General features: G+C 34.2%; 3 protein-coding genes across 12 annotated transcripts; 2 read left to right on the top strand and 1 right to left on the bottom strand.

The window, feature by feature from the left end:
- Positions 1-346: 346 nt before the first annotated feature.
- On the bottom strand, positions 347-12,242 carry LOC140670788 (interference hedgehog). 8 transcript variants are annotated; one of them, XM_072901539.1, is made up of 7 exons: positions 12,078-12,242; positions 5,334-5,411; positions 4,992-5,246; positions 3,822-4,817; positions 2,652-3,473; positions 2,454-2,569; positions 347-1,869 (listed from the first exon to the last, which is right to left on the bottom strand). In XM_072901539.1, the coding sequence occupies exons 2-7, from the start codon at positions 5,398-5,400 to the stop codon at positions 1,696-1,698; spliced, it is 2,430 nt and encodes an 809-aa protein (XP_072757640.1). In that variant the 5' UTR covers positions 5,401-5,411; positions 12,078-12,242; the 3' UTR covers positions 347-1,695. The 8 variants fall into 8 exon arrangements, with proteins under 8 accessions (XP_072757640.1, XP_072757637.1, XP_072757638.1 ...); XM_072901536.1 differs by lacking the exon at positions 12,078-12,242 and adding an exon at positions 11,911-12,017; XM_072901537.1 differs by lacking the exon at positions 12,078-12,242 and adding an exon at positions 11,911-12,017 and having other exon boundaries at positions 2,652-3,470.
- A 468-nt stretch (positions 12,243-12,710) lies between these two features.
- On the top strand, positions 12,711-13,573 carry Bbip1 (BBSome interacting protein 1). 3 transcript variants are annotated; one of them, XM_072901548.1, is made up of 2 exons: positions 12,711-13,025; positions 13,251-13,573. In XM_072901548.1, exon 2 carries the CDS (start codon positions 13,352-13,354, stop codon positions 13,571-13,573), a length of 222 nt encoding a protein of 73 aa, XP_072757649.1. In that variant the 5' UTR covers positions 12,711-13,025; positions 13,251-13,351. The 3 variants fall into 3 exon arrangements, with proteins under 3 accessions (XP_072757649.1, XP_072757648.1, XP_072757647.1); XM_072901547.1 differs by having other exon boundaries at positions 12,711-13,124; XM_072901546.1 differs by having other exon boundaries at positions 12,713-12,878.
- A 70-nt stretch (positions 13,574-13,643) lies between these two features.
- On the top strand, positions 13,644-17,308 carry LOC140670790 (LMBR1 domain-containing protein 2 homolog). Its single transcript, XM_072901545.1, has 10 exons — positions 13,644-13,817; positions 13,933-14,270; positions 14,414-14,624; positions 14,710-14,886; positions 14,968-15,145; positions 15,216-15,397; positions 15,469-15,708; positions 15,777-15,978; positions 16,066-16,188; positions 16,377-17,308. The coding sequence occupies exons 1-10, from the start codon at positions 13,644-13,646 to the stop codon at positions 16,616-16,618; spliced, it is 2,067 nt and encodes a 688-aa protein (XP_072757646.1). The 3' UTR covers positions 16,619-17,308.
- The last annotated feature ends 277 nt before the right edge of the window (positions 17,309-17,585 follow it).

Genomic DNA, 17,585 nt, shown 5'->3' with positions numbered 1-17,585 from the left:
GTTTGAATAGGTTTCGGAAGTGACGCTGTCAAGTGATGGCGCCATTTTTCAAAAGTAGTACGTGTTTCAAATCGCGAATAACGTACAATCACATAATACATAATTAATAAATTATGTAAAAAAATTAATCTCGTGTAATAAAATAAACTTATATTTGACTATAAATTTTAGATCTCATCAATTATTTTTACGGGTTATTTAATTACATACCATTATCCAATATATGATCTATAATTTATAGTAATTATATATAATTTTTATTACATTTATTAAACACGATTATATAATTATCCTAAATTGACAAAGTACATAGTAAAGCATCATACACATTTTTTAAAAATCTCTTTTAAATATAATTTATTTTATAAAAATTAAGTACATAAAATACTAGTGTACAGATATATAAATAATGATAATTTTTTATTAATTATTATTCTCAGGCAAGATGTAAGGCACATACGTTCATTCATATCATTTAAAACTATCCTAATATGTACAATGTATTTTTCCACTAGCTTTATCATCGATTCACAAATGCGATTGCAGTACTTTTATAAGCCAAACGAATTAAAAAATTTATTAGAAAAATTTTATACATTTGTATCTACAATTATTGTTTTTTTCTGCTACACACAAATATCAATTATCAAGATATTATTTATCATTTTTTTTTGTTCACAACACATAATATATTTCACATATAATTTTGATAACAAATCATCGTCACAAAATATTATGACGTAATATTGCATTAGTGCAATGACATTAATAAATTATTCAATCTCTATTGAAGCTAGAAAAACACTCATAAAAATAACAGGCCGATAAGATAATGTTAACAATACATGACTCAACCATTATTTGTTAAAAAGATATTTCTATAATAATTGTCATAAAGTGACACTACTTTCTTTTATCAACATTGATGATTTTAATTGTTAATAACTGTACGTATTGTGTATATACTGTATATAATACTATATGCATAGTATTTCAAAAATATATATCTTTTATTACAAATTTTTTCAAAAGTTGCCTGTAAAAGAGGTATAAAAAAATCTAAAATTGTTCAGTGCTCACTAGCTTGTCACCGTTAAGTAAATATATGTAACAGTAAAGTCAATTACTTTGCAGGTACATTAATTGAATTCATGCATATTTAATGGACAAGATCCTAATAATTTTTTTTTTAATAAAAAGAAAAAAAATATATCATAAGATGCAATCAGATCATTTGCTTTATAGTCTTATATACTGTAAAATGGGACTATTTTGACTATTTTGAACAAATTATCCTACAACGAATAAGAATAGATATAAACGAAAATATTCTCTATACATTATTCAATAAACATAAAAAATATCGAACTTGGCAAAGAATATATAAAATGGTACATCTTTTTTTTTCCTGCAAAAGTTTCGCCAAGTTAATCCCAATTTACAGCGACAATACATTTGAGCATATTTATTTAAGACACCCTGTAAATGTCTTGCAACAGTCTCTTCATTGCAATATAGCTAAATACAGCCTACAAGTTAAGTTTCTCATCGAGATACTCGCGTCGATAAGTCATGTGTTCTCTTGTGTTTTTCCCATACTACAAAAATTCGTGTGGCCTCAGTTTTTTCGATCACGAGGTCCTCCAGTCGATAGTCTTACCGTCTATAAAATAGAGACATAGCTGCGATACATTCTCACAAACGCTGTTCGATAGGCAGTGGCCCTTGGCGTAGAGATGGTGGCTCGCTATGCGACGTGACATTTACGTCAGATCCAGCCGCGTCGCCGTTGTTATGTCCGTTGTTGCTGCCGTTGTTGTTTTGGCCGTTTAGAAATGACGTCATTTCCATCGACGACTGTTGTCCGCTCTGGATTTAGAAACATGCGTATGTTCGTTCGCTTCTTTTCAGATCTAGAGCGTGTAAGGGGTAACGTGCGTGTGTCGCGTTCGGAAAAACAAAAGAAAAGCTGCTCCAGAGAGAGTGCAGAGAGCGAGTAGAATTAAAGAGCAGCGCGCGACCAATGCTAAAACTAGAAAAGAGACTAGTCTCCTTAATATATATTGTCGACAATTTAACGACGGATTTACACACGATTAGACGAACGCAGGGAAATGTCAAGTTCCACACTTGTTAAATCTATAAGAGATTATGTGACAAAAGTTCTGTTGAAAAATTTACAATTTAAGAAAAAAATTATATAAATTAAACTATTTAAATGGCAGAAGCTTTTTATGTGATCAACATATTTTCTGCACTCGTCTAAAATCGTGCCGACTCCCGGAAGGAAAGTAAATGTCTGGATCAAGATGCGATTATATTTTGGAAAAATCAAATATAAAAAACAAAATTTAATAGAGTTTTATTATTATTGCTCTGTATGAACGAATCCAGTTCTATTACTTTCTTCCGATGGAACAAAAGTGCAGATGTTGTTACTTACAAATACTGACCTTAGGCTGAATAATATCTTCAGATGCATCAAGACCGGCAAGTGGATTAGACGTAATGTTAATTTTGGAATCTGTAACTCCACCATTCATTACTCGTCCATTTGTTATCGGTTTACCTGTTTCATTGAAAGAAGAGTTATTTAATTTAGATTATTATTAAGAATTGCGCGCATTATTCTTATCAGTTAAACCACATACCTTCACTTTGGGATTCCTGATTTTGTTTATACTTTGCTCTTTTATATAAACATCCCGCTACAAAGGCGAGAGCAACTAAAACGATAGCTCCTCCGAATACTCCACCGATTATAACTTGTATACTGACATTCTTGTTACTTTCGCTCGGTCTTACTTTATTTTCCGCTATCACTTGTTGAACCGGATGTTCTTCGATGCTCTTTCCAGTTTTCTGCCGTAATATTTGGGAAAATTCCGATGCCGCATCCACGGAAAAACTCTGGATCTTGAATTCGTAAACAGTTTCAGATTGTAAGTGAGAGATGGTCATGTTGTAGGCGTCTTTTCCCTCGACAGTGGTTTTAAGATATTCGCCGGCTGTAGTGGAAGCCCGATGATATATGTAAAATCCGTCAATTTTGGCCGTTCTGTCGGGATTTTGCCACATCAATAATACTTCATGCGGCCCCAGCGCTTCGGTATTAGTCAATAAAGGTATCGGCATTTTATTGCTCTCGATGCCGGTGTCCCTGTTAAGATGGAAACGCACGGAATTCGGGCTCAATTTGTTATCGTTGTTCGAGTACACCGCGGCAATCCTAAATCGATAAGTATGATCAGGCTGCAAGTCGGTCACTTCGAAAGACCGCACGTGATTCGGTATCTCGGAATTGGCAGTCATCCACTTTGCCTGTTTGCCGTTCATCTTCTGGCCGAGTTCTCGGTATTGAACTTTGAAGAATTGTATCGGCAAACCGTTGTTTTCCGGCACCGACCATCGTACCATGACGGAGACATCGGATAATCTTGTGACATTGGGCTGATTTGGAGGTACCAAAACTACTGGAAATAAAAGGAAGATAAATAAGAGGGTGTACATATTTTAGCTAAAGTATATATTATATAAATAAAGTATATTATATGATTGCAATAGTTTTTTATATTACATATAAAAATTGCAAAGGCCATAGCCGGATAAGCATACAAAAAGTATCCCCGACGAGTTTTCAAATAATACTTGGCCTGTCATTTCCTCATCGTAAAAAAAAAATTTTCCTCAAAATTTCCTTAACTTTAAAGATTGTCCATGATTGAAGGAAACCCGAGAGCGATTTAATCCGCGATATCTCAATCGGACGTTTGATAATGATAAGAAAACGTATAAAATGACGATAACGCAAAGTAAATAACCTGCGCCCTTCTTTTTTCCTTCTTTATTTCTGCGCCTACCACCGCCCCTGGTATGTTTGTGCCTCGACACAGTCCCGTAGTCCGGTCTCGACTCGGTTGTGCCACCGAGAACATGTTGCTTCGGATTGACTTGCAGTAAGTTATATCCCGAATGCGATCCGTACGCATTATTGGCCACGCACTGAACAATCCCAGCGTGTTTCTTCTCAACTTCGGATATGAGAAGAGTGGGGCCCCTGACCTCCTGATTCTTGTTAGACACCAAGGATTTTCCATTGATAAGCCACTCGATACTCGGTTCCGGGTCACCTGTCACGCTACACGAAAGTTCTAATTCACCGCCCTCGGAAAACGTGGACGCTTTTGGTTGTCTTGTGACTCTTGGTGGCTCTGCGACATTCAAGATGATTGCAGATTTGATCTGCCAGCCTTCATTGGTACTCCATATGCAATCGTATTCCCCGCGATCAGATGGTTGTACGTGGACTATCGTTAGACCGGTGAAGGATTTTTCCGATTTTGGTGGTAGAGGACTGCCCACACGGGTCCAGCTGATGTGCGGCACCGGATAACCGGCGCCAAAACACTCCAACGTAATGTTTCTACCGGGCAGAACTGTGTATTGCGATTGCGGATGCTTGATAAAATATGGCATCTGAAAAGTCGCGTTTGCGTGTACGCTCAAAATTGTCTTATGGTTACTCGTGAAAAACTGTTGGGTTATGTAATTGTTCGCGCTGCAGTGATACAATCCGCTGTCCGCCAATCTGACACTCTTGATGACCATAGTTTTGCTGTTCACAAGATTTGCATCCTCGATGAGCACGCCGTTCTTGTAAAACTGCACTATAGCTTCCGGCTCGGAATACGGTACGGGGCACGTGATGGGTACGGTGTTACTTTCCGTCACTTCGATGAAGACGTCGTTTTTATCGGAGAATTCATCTAACGTCGCGAGAGTCAGTTTCGCTGGATCTGACGCTAAACCGCTCGTACCTGCAAATAGAATATATACTGCATATTTTAGAGATCAAGACTATTTTATTTTAATTTTGACATCTTATTTTTACTCGTTATATATAGTTTGTTGATAAACAGGGACACAAGATTGAGAAACGTTTGTCAAACATAAATACAGTATTGGCTAAACTTTTGCAAAAAGGAACCTACCAAAGAACGCGATGCAACGATAGTCCCCGGCCTTTGACTTGTTGTCGAAATTAACAACATGCCGCGAGGTTTTGCCGCTGCTGTTCGTGGGATGGAACAGCGGTATCCACTTTTTTGAATTCAGGGGTCTGTGGTGCCACGCGAAACGTTCGGCGGCGAGACTGAGACTGCACTCGAAATTTACGTCGTCATTTAAGGGAGCGGCTAAAGGCTGCGGGTGTCGGGTAAAGGACATACCAAAGTCCGGTCTGTCCCCTATTAATTACAAATTAATATATGAGTGTTATTATGTTTTTACAATATCTGGAATATTAAACGGCGTTCTATAAATAAGAAACTTACCGCATACACATGCGATCGGACCATAGAGTAGGATAACGATGCCACATAAAGGGAAGATAGATGTCATCTTGACACATTCTGCAAACAATAGAAAGAAGGCTGTTAATTAAGCATATTGAGTGTTATTGGTTGCTTTTCCGGTCTCCTTTCGCGGGAAAGCAAATACTCTCGCCGACTCGCAGAGAGTGTCGGCGAAGAGCCACTAAAATTAATACCGAGCAAGCATACCGTTTAAGTTTAGAACGTTGAGTTCATGTGAAAATAGAACATGGCGTTTTTCGCCTTAAAGTTTAGACGACAAAATCTATAAAAATATGATGGTACACTTTTTACATGATACACATATGACTATATGTATCATATACATTGTAAAAAAATTATGAAATTAATTCTTTAACGTTTTTATATTCTTCGTATAAAAAAATATACATATTTAGCAGACTCTTAGAAAGAAAGAAAGAGTGAGAGAGGGAGAGAGAAGAAAAGTAAAAAATATCCAGCTAAAAGGGTACACTTTACGATGATAACGAATAGAATGATAAAATATAAATTTCTTGTTTTATAAAACGTCAGCAGCAAGAAAAGTTAAGTCGCTGGGTGACGTGTAGCCATCTAGAAAATATCCATATACGGCGTCGAAAGCTGCGTTCATTGCGCGAACCGTTTTACACCCACGTGATATCCGTGCTCGTGCGACCATCAGAAAACCATATACTCGCGCGTCCGCAAAGAGCGACGATAATAATAATTCTTTCTCGTTGAGCTGGGGGGTACGCGTAGGTATGTACGTATATCCATTCACATACTTGTATCGTACACACATACCCACGTGTCGCTTTAAAATATGCATGAAAGAATATTTTCTCGATAGCGGAAAAGCCTGGAAAAAGACGAGAATGCGTCTCGAGTTCCCGGTCAAACTAATGTCAAAATAATTAATGTACGATTCCGAATACTCTCCAAAAATGCAATTAAAAAACCTGATTTATCAGCGAGCATTTAATAAACAAATTTTACACATCAATATTGTTGTAATACAAGTAAGTAATATGTTAATAGTTCTTGTTTTCGAAGTGGCATTAATTTACGAGCATCATCTAATATTAATTTTTATCGATTTTATACTAACTAAATATCCATTCGAATCTATAAATGTGTCAATTAAGAAAAAAAAATGGAATTTTAATATATTAATTATAACATTTTTAATTTTTTTTGTCCGATCTGTAGCTAATAAAATATGTATGCGTGATGTGTGATTTTTAAATATTCGTAACTTTTTTGCTACATGACGTAATTTCAATGACAATTCCAACATTCTAACATTGTACATTTTTTCGCTCATCAAGCTATTTGTCCGTGCAAGTCTTGACAAGTAAAAAAAGAAGTCGGCATGCGATAAAGTAAAGGAGAATTAAAACGAAAGATAGAAAGCAAAATAACGAGAATTTTAAGTGAAAGCGAGTCTGTTATCCCAAATTTATCATCTCGAGCGAGTTAACTTGAAGAAGAAAAAAAGAGAAAGAAAGAGAAAAGTGGTAATGATAGAAGAGAGAAGGTAGACAGGACATTTTAAGTGTACATCAGACGTAGACTATCGTCGCGCGTGGTAGTTCGTCGTGCGTTTTATGCGTACGAGAAGACTCCTTAACTTCTGTTTAAATAGTAGCATATAATGGCGGTGGTATGTAACAGGTGAGAAGGGCCGCAAAGAGAGGCTGGTTTCCGATATTACTTCTCGTAAAAATAAAGAAGCCGAATTCCAAAGCAGTGGTTGTCCACTCTGCTCCCCTCTTGGCACGCACGAATGCGGTCTCTGCGTGCGTGCGTGCATGCGTGCGCGACCAATGCGCTTACATGCGTTATCCGTAGTGCAGCAATTAAGCCTGATCTGCCCGATGTGCGCTTTCGTATTAACGATTCAATCGTCGTAAGTGTTAGTATATGTATGATAAAATCACTGAAAAATTTTGATTCATATGATTAGGAACAAAGATTTTAAACATAGAATGTGATTTAAAAAATTAATTAAAATTATCATAACAACAATTAATAGTAATTTAACATTTAAAAAATTAATTAAAATTATCATAATGACATTTAATAGTAATTTAACAAGTTATCATTAATCTCTGAATACTAAATAATGTAAATTATTTTATACAAATATTGTGAAATTAATGCATATATTTTTACTCACAAGCGACATGTCGCAACTGTCCGAAACTAATTTAATTCTTCTTGAAATATGTTGTTAAACATATATTGTTAGATAAAAATCTAAGAGACACGTATTTTTTTATACGTGCGCAATCTCATGTTTAAGGGGTAAAACATCCCTTTGAAAAAAAAATGGCATTTTCCTTTGAGATCAAATATCGTCGAAACTACAAGAGATGGAAAAAAAATTGTTAAGTAAAAGTTTAATGGTTTCAAGAGTACTTTAATTTAGTGAAAAAAATTATAAAATTAAAAAAAAATTTTTGAGTGGTGGCGGTTTTTTTTGAAAAAAATTAAAAAATGTTTTCTCATAACTTTAAAGTACTCTTCAAAGCGTTAAACTTTTGTTTATTAACAATTTTTTTTTCTATCTCTTATAGTTTTGATAATATTCGACGCCAAAGGAAAATGCCGTTTTTTTTCAAAGGAATGTGTTATCCCTTAAACATGAGATTGCGCATGTATAAAAAAAATATGGGCCTTTTAAATTTTTGCGTTCAACGACATATTTCAAGGAGAATCAAATCGGTTCCGGACAGTTGTAACATGTCTCTTGTCAGATCTTTAATTAGTACGAATGGAATATTTAATTGAATGTCATTACGTATTGTAAAAGGTATGGATAGAAGGAGATAAAGAGAAAGTGGAGCCGGCATTTATCTCGCGAGGAGAAAGATTTTTGAAAATTCTTAGATTGAAAAACTCTTCTGTCGAAAATGCTCTAATCCATTCGATAATACAGACTCCTTGTTCTACGTGGAATGCGTAGGCCGTGCCATAAATGATTATCGGTGTGTCATTAGTATTCCAACGAAGGACCGTCTCTCTCGTGATGCATTTATGGGATCGAGGATCGTGCGATCGCGATGAGGACAAGAGGACGAAAGTTCTCCAGTTCGACAGGTAAAGGATTCTGAAAATGTGGGAAAAAAAAGGTAAATGAGGTATTGCTTTTCATCATAATGCTATTCAATTATATAATCTCCCAAGGTTTTTTTTAAGTAAGCTTGAAAAGTCTTTCGTCTATATCGATTTAGATAAATTATCAGTCTACTCAAATCTTGTAAAAAAATTCCTTGATAATTCCCTGACCTTCTACATATTTTTATTCAAAATTTCAGTTAAATGGAATGTTTTCAAGATTTTTTGCTGCAATTTTCTAAAATAAATTTATTTTATTTTTATTGTACACATTTTCTAATGTTTTTCACTCAAATAAAAAAAAAATATGAAGCCACTTAAGCTTCAAAGCTAGGTTTATAAATTTACTGGAAAAAAAATAAATAAATAAACTGAATAGCTTTCGTTACAAGATGCAATTTTTTACATTTCATTTTTTTATCACTAAACATATTAAAATAAAAAATAAATATTACATATTCAATATTTTGTTAAGACATTGAATATACAAATAGATACATATATAATTTACAGTATAAGAACAAAATTATCAGAGATATGTTTTTTTTTTAAATTTCCTGAGCCCAATAAAATTCTATGAGAGTTTCTAGGTTTTCTATTGTGTTTTTCAAGAGAATATACATTCTGTTATTTCCATTTTTTTTATATTTGACAATTCGAAAGTGATTTTACTTGCACTTTTATCTCGAGAATGATAATGATAGGTGAAATTCTCGTTTAATAGATATAAAATTGGCAAATTTGGGTTTATCGTTAGCTTCTGTGTCATTGATTGTTTGACAATTTGCATTTAAAAGATCAACAATAATGATGGTTGAGAGAAAAAGGTGACAGAATACTGACTGAGGAGGAGATCTGGCTCGCGAACAGGTGAGATTTAAAAAAGAACGCCGGGGATTACGAGGAGCGGACGAAGGCTGGTGAAGCGACGATAACGAATGAGAGGTCTCCTTTTTACTCCTCCTGCACTCCCCTGCATGATATCTTGATTCCCCTTTCGCCTTACAACGTCTGAATATACACTTGTTTCGTCGGATCTTTTCTTTTACGCACTTCCTCTACCTGCGTTTCTTCTACACCTGTTTTTTTTCTCCATCTTCCTTCACTGTCGTAAAACGTGAAAATATATACGAGTGTTATTTTTAATTTCAAAAATATATATTAAGATAAGTTTTCTTTTATAATTAATTTAAAAAAAATCTCGACGTAGATTTAATTAAATTATAATATGAAACTATTTTTTCTCGTCCTGTGTGTTATATTTCTAGAAAGATATAGAAAGGCAGAATCTAGATGAGAGAGAATCTGTGAGGTAGACAAGAGATCAATTGCACTTATTAAAGTAATCTGATTCCGTCTATTTTAATTGTGCCTTCTTCTATATCTTGTTTCTTCTCCCTCTCTCTTTCCAAAGTGTACATACCTATTCCATTTTAAATGTAGAAAGCGCAGAGGATCTATTTTAAATGCAGAGTGCATACGACCCAGTCAAATATGCAATCTAATTTTCCAATATGATTAGCAATCAATAATTAAATAGATCGAATATAAAAAAGTAAAGAAATCTTTTCGTATAAAATAAAGATCTCGACGACGTCGTGGAAAATTTCGAACGAAATTTCTAATAAAAAAAAAAAAAAAAAAATAGAACGCACCGGACTGGAGTAAAATCGCGCGATCGACCTGACGGAGAGATCCGAGATCGCACTCGCTCTCGGGTCGAGACGCATTTTCACTTACCCTTTTTCTCGATCCGAGTCGACGTCAGAAAACAAAAAGGAAGAAAAGCAAGTCCGTTCGTAGTCCTCCACGAATAATATAAATATATATATATATATATATATATATATATTAATTTGAAATGTGGGCACGCACACACGTTGTTCTCGCGTCACCTCCTCGCGAGGGGAGGGAAAAAAGGTCCCAGGCGGCCCGGCAACGCTGGTTCCTTTGTGGTCGGTCACGGGCCCCCTCGCTTCTTCGTCTCACTTTCTCACTCACTCTCTTTCTCTCTCTTTTTCTTGCGAATGTGTTTTCCGCGTGTTCTTACTTCATGCTCTCGCGTTCGCGGTTTTTAACGAGCGAAGAGAGTCCGACGACGACGACCCGCTCTCCGGACGACGCGTAGAAACAACGACGCTTGACGACGAGGCCGCTGCGGCCGACTTGGCGGCTTCACCGGCGGCGATACTGGAATGCAGACCGACAGGTTTTGAAGCCGCGGCGGCGGCGGCGGCGGCGGCTCGCGTAGGGATGCTGCGCCGGTGACAGTAGTGGTGGGGCGGTGGTGGTGGGGTGACAGGAAGAGTGCGTGCGCGCGCGCGCGCGCTCGGATTCGAAGTCTTCTCTCTCTCTCTCTCTCTCTCTCTCTCTGTTTCTTTCGCAGCTGCACCTTCTTACATTTTTCTTGCGCTTAAAAGCGAGATGGATAGAATACGCGAGCAGGTCAGAGGGAGAAAGAGGAATTGTAGTTTCAGAATTTTTCGTCTCGTAGATTGGCACCTACTGCTGTCACGTGGTCGCCGCGCGCGCGCTTTACGAACGACGCGGCGGTGTAAATTTTTTAATAAGTGTTATTGTAGATATGAAAATGTAACGCGAGATAAAATACACGGAGGCTGTGTAGCGTATTTATTAAAATATATATATACGATTATGTATACATTTCAACAACTGCTTCAGGTTTGTTTATATTATATACACATGTATGTATATATGTTTGAATTTGTTTACGACATCTACGGCGCATGTCAGCGCACTGATAATAAAAGCCGAATCATATATCAGGTTGTAAATGCGATTTGAAATTTCAAAAATCATGATTAAAGATTCGACAAAATGTGATAGTGATTTCAAAGTTATAAATTAAGCTCCATATTCGAGTTTTTTATATTAAATAAAAGAAATACTTGCTTCTTTTAACCCACAAAATAGTGTATTAATTTTTTTTCTCTTTTTTTGCACATATATACATACTAAAATATAATTGTATAAAGTATATATTTTATCGAGTAAAATAATATTTCTGATATTAGATAAGAATTTATATATATTACAGATTATGTGTCTTACTTTATTTTACTTATTTTATTAATACCAAGAAAATATATTTCGGTTTTATTATATGTCACAGTATATAAATGATTTAACTTATATAAAATGTACTTTTGAAATTATTATTCTGTATTCAAAATAAATCCGCAAAAAATTGTACTAGCAGTTTGAATCTGAACATATATACAAGATATATATATATATATATATATATATATATATATATATATATATTTTAATCTATGAAATAAATCACTTAGAAAGAAAAACAATTTCAATAATAAAACTCTCGCGCGCGAATATTGTAAATAAAAAAATTCTCTCATAAATAATACATATATTGAAATCGTATATAAATATAGAAGAGAGATCTTCTTTTCACCTGATGAATGCATGGCTGTCGCTTCCAGAGAATCCCTTATCAATCCCCTCACTTTACCGAGCTGCGATACTTTTTGTTTATGTATGAAAAATGTCAGCACAGCACCAGCACATCTCGGGTCTGCGTATCGTCTTAGATCGCATAATCAAAACTTTAAAAATACATACCAATTGTCTGTGAACATTCCAATGAGAGGATCAAGACGTCGAATTTTTACACGTTTCACACGAATTTACGCGTGACTCTCAATAATCTACACATCACTTTTCACACCGCAGTTTTTTCGTTTTAGTCGCACTTTATTCTGTCATGGACTCGCCATTATACTGTAGATACACTTAGGACATGTCAGATGTTGTTTCCTCCGCTTGAAAGAATAATTAAAAAATTATTAGATTAAAAAAATAATTGAAAAATTTAATTTAATAAAATTTAATTATTAGATTAAAAAGCAATTAAAAAATGTATTTATTAGATTTAAAAAAAAAATACAGTATTCTACATTAATATTTTTTGATTAGTTCCAAAGATGAGTAAATTGTTTTAACTGTATATTTTTATTTATATATTTCAATTTTTCTTTTCTTCCTTTTTCTACCTCTAACAGATATTGATTGATGTATTTTATTTAGAATATAAAAAGTAATAGTTAAAAACATCTTATTTATCAATGTCAATCGAAATGTAAACAGTCATTCTTTTTAGAAGAAAAAAAAAATTTTTTTTGTGTTTGACGTTTTTCCACGCGAATATATAATCGGGATGATAAATTATCTCGCGCGCATTAGCAACTTGTACGACAGTAGATAACGATTTACCTACAATCGTTGTTGATTGTTAGTTTTGAACTTTACTGTTGCTTCGTGACGTTCGTGAAACTTTGACAGCAGTCCATGACGATTCACGATTCCGGAAGGATCTGTCTGGATCTGTCAGCGAGTTCGACAACCAGCTGCGACCCGTGTAACGTGCGTGTCTTATTACACAACGAATAATACCTCGAGCTGTTTGACGTTAAGAACACGCGAGGAGGAAATTAGCCTCAACGAGCGACAATTGCAAAGCATTTTATCAATTACGTCGGATTAAATATGCACAAGGATGTTGATTTTTCAGTTAACTTAAACCCCATTATACGTCTTGTTCTCTCTGTCGCAGTTGAAATAAATATATCGTTTATTGTTTCGATTAAATATATATGTAACCTTCCTCGTGTATGATGAGATTGATATATAATTAAAATTTGTTTTATATTTTATTATATTAATTATTTTATATTAATATTATATTTTGATATTACATATTGCTTATTTTATATTGATTGTTTTTTTTCTTTGTAGGAGAATTACTAGCATGACTGAGATTTCATGATGTTTCTTTACTACCAAATATCACGATGAAGAAGTTATCAGTTCACTAAGACGTCGCGGATCGACCGAAAATGTCACAGTCTAAAGACAGTCAAGTCGAACAATGCGACATAGTCCTTCCAAGACAAGGTCTATTATATCAGGAGGACACGTTGAATTATATACTTTGTAAACCGAAATTGATTCCATTAAAGTCAGTCACTTTGGAGAAACTTGAGAGAATGCAAAGGGATGCAGAAATCAAAGTCAGAGAAACACAAGAAACAGAAACCAGTCCTGATATAAATGCATAAGTAGCCAGTGATAGTTTGAAAGTTTAGTAGAATTTATTAGATATCACTGTTACTTGAGATAAAAGACAAGATGGTTCTTGGTGCATTTCTGACAGAGATTATAGTGGCATTTTTGCTCGCCGCAACTTTGCTTTTTAAATATGGAAATGTGTTTCGGCATCACATTATAGTCACTATCTCTGTCCTGATAGCTTGGTACTTTTCTCTATTAATAATCTTCATACTACCTTTGGATGTCTCTTCGGTAATTATATAATTATTTACATATAATTCAGTATAGTACACACAACTGTGTTCAATTTTTTTTCTTAAAAAATACAGCTTTTATTCTGAAATATGAAATAACATTTTATTTGCAGACTGTATTCAGGCAGTGCGTAGAGCAGAATATACACAACAACACTAAAAATGTCGATAATACTACCTCTGTAACATTTGTCACATGTAAAGAACCTTGGCCAAATGTACCAGATAATGTATTTCCAAATTTGTGGAGGATAGTCTATTGGACATCACAATGTCTGACATGGTTGATACTCCCATTGATGCAGTCTTATATAAAAGCAGGAGATTTCACTGTACGCGGAAAATTAAAGTCTGCTTTAATAGATAATGCTATATATTATGGCAGTTATTTGTTTATATGCGGCATACTTTTAATATACATTGCATTAAAGCCTGGCTTAGACCTTGATGGGTGAGTTTTAGTAGTTTATATAACAAGTATTATATAAAAGGAATATTTTTATTAATATAAACAAATATGTAGAGTTTAACATATTATTGATAGATATATGCTCAGTGTATAAAAATAAAATTATGATATTTTTGCTGTTTTAGGCAAAAATTGAAAGCTATAGCATCATCGGCGTCCAACACATGGGGCTTATTTTTATTGGTTTTATTACTTGGCTACGCTCTCGTGGAAGTACCTCGAGGATTGTGGAATGGCAGTAAACCTGGATATACTTTAAATTACAGCTATTTCAAGGTAGCAAAATTAAGCTTGGACAAATGTGAAGCGGAAGAAACAGTAGATGATATACTCGAGGTATACAAGATAATATTGTTGTTTACAAAATGCATTTGTAATCTGAGAATTCTGTAAAGTTGAATTTAAAAAAATGCCATTTTAGTCACTGCAAATTGCAACAATATCTATTGGGCCTGGTCATCCGTTTCATTGTAACTTGGAAACAATTTTTCAAAAGATACCCGCAGAATTGAAGGATAGAATGAACAGAAGACAACTGCCAGATGATACTCCAACAGATACACCCACTGAAAAATCTTTAATCCGATTACACAGACAGGTTTGTATATCATATAAAACATACATATATTATAATATCATGACACATTACATTTCTATTTTATATTGCTATTGTTTTTAGACTATAAAAGCGTTGCAGACTTTACAACGTATAGAGACTCAATGGGGTATTTTAGTGGACAAGATCTTTGATTTGGAAGATGTAGCGAAAAATCAAGTGAGTCATGATAGAAGATTCAAATCGTCTTTTCCTATACATCGTTCACTTCCGTTTCGTATTATTTACAGTCCTGTTATCGGTAAGTATAATATTATTATTTTTTATAATTTAATTAAAATAACTTTTTTATTTTGGAATTTACATTTCAGAATGGTACTGGAAATGTATTGTAAAGGATTATGTCCTGAAAGTAGCTGCCATTTGTGCCGGTTGTTTGTCAGTGGCTGTCGTATGGTCAGAAGTAACATTCTTTAACAAGTCTCCTGTGCTGTCGTTATTTGCTCAGTTTCTGAATTTAGCAAAAAGAAACTACGATTATTTTACGATAGAGGTAACCATTTGTACTCAATATTTATACATATTTATCACCATATTTATATCGTGTCTATATTCGATTTTCAGGTGCTATCCACATTGATTATTGCGTACCTTTGCTACTGTGCTTATTCTACCGTCTTAAAGATCCGAGTGTTGAATCTCTATTACTTGGCACCTCACCATCAAACGAATGAGTATAGTTTGATATTCAGCGGTATGATGCTGTGTCGTTTAACTCCACCCATGTGTCTCAACTTCCTGGGTCTTATTCACATGGATTCTCACATCATCAAGACTCATATTCTGGAAACACATTATACACAGGTAATATTATTTAAATAATCTATAAATAGACTTTATGCATTATACCATTTTTTCTTGTCTTCTCTCAGGTGATGGGTCATATGGATGTAATTTCCATAATATCCGATGGATTTAACGTGTACTTTCCTATGGCGATTCTGGCATTCTGTTTAGCGACATACTTTAGTATAGGTAGTAGATTGCTTTCTATGCTAGGTTTTCAACAATTTCTCGATGACGATGAATTCACGACGGACCTCGTAGATGAAGGAAGAGAGCTTATAAAAAGAGGTATCGATAAATTAATAAATCATTAACAAAATAATTATCCTTAATTTTTTGACAGGACAAAAACTGACATTTTTCTTATTATTCTAGAGAGACGCAAACGACAAAGAGCGGAAGATTCTATCTACAGGCGACGTGAATTGCAAGAGAGGTTTAATATTTCAGTGGGTTCAGGATCGCGTTACAGGACGTCTCGACAAAGCACAGACACTGGTTTGTATAAGTAATTTATATATAATATGAATTATATTTTATTTGTAATATAAATTACACGAATATAATATTATTAATAATTAAATATTCTTAATTATTATTAATAATTAATTTATATATAAATTATATTTTATTTGTAATATAAATTACACATATATAATATTATTAATAATTAAATCTTTTTCCAGTACGGCCATTAAAACGAGATGAATCGATTGAATCGGCAAGGGCAGGTCTATTGCATGATTTCGACCCTGCGGATTATTACATCGGTATGACATTTGGGGGAGAGAGTTATGGTGCGAATAATCGTTACGATGGGGAAAATCCAGGTGACAATGATTCGTATGATCCGAGTAACCCAAGGGCATTCTCCACGAGTACAAGTCGCGTTGGTCCTCCACCCAGAGGATTGTTCGATGATATTTAAAGGATAGCAGTTTCGTAGATGCAGCTTAGGTGCATGAATCATATGTAAATTGGCTTTTAGAGATTTACACCGACATTTATACCGAACGACGCGACGATAAATCATGAAAATATAGTCGGACCTCTTATCTTACGACCCTCTTATGCTACGAACCCTCTTATCCTACGATAAAAAATCCTCTCATGCTACGACCGCGAAAGGGGAATTATACCCCCACTCTCAAATTTTTATCGTAAGATCAGAGGTTTAAGGGAAAGATTCCGGACCGAAAATGTAGGATAAAAGGTCCGACTGTAATGAATTAAAATAGTAGCACAGGAGTGAATCTTATTAAACGGGCCGTAAAAATATTTAGAGACTTTACGTGCCTACAACATTTTGAATCCTAAATAGCAGCACGAATTAAAGTAAAATTGTATCATTATAAAATTTATTAACTTATACGTATAAATAAGAAATTAAGAATTGTTGCGCGGTTGTTAAAACAGAAATGCTTTTTTTTTTACAAGAAACTGTAACACGATTACGGTGAACGGGAGCTGAGAATGCGATGAACATATCCTGATTTAATATCAATATGTATATTATGTTTATTAGAGAGAGAGAATAAGTATATTTTTATCTCTCAATTATCTCTTTAAGTTTTGTATAGTTTGGTTTATGTCGAAACTAATAAATAATTTATATACAGTTTTTTTTTAATTGTACCTATTTGATCGATTATTCATTAATACCTTTTGTCAATAATCTAAATATCTTTTTAATAGTTTATACATCTATCAATCTTGACATTTTCAACTTGATGATTTATACAACTTAAACATATAATGATTTCATCTTTTTACTTTTCTATTTATTTTAATCTTTGGCTTTGAAAATTTTTATTTGTTCTATTTATTTTAATACTATCTGAAGAATTTATATTAAAAAGGTCTGGAACAGAGGATTGTCAGAAATGGCATAAAGT

Source organism: Anoplolepis gracilipes, chromosome 11 (assembly GCF_047496725.1).
Source record: "Anoplolepis gracilipes chromosome 11, ASM4749672v1, whole genome shotgun sequence".
Lineage (NCBI taxonomy): Eukaryota > Metazoa > Arthropoda > Insecta > Hymenoptera > Formicidae > Anoplolepis > Anoplolepis gracilipes.
The sequence above is the reverse complement of the archived record's forward strand: the minus strand, read 5'-3'. Positions and strand labels throughout refer to the sequence as shown.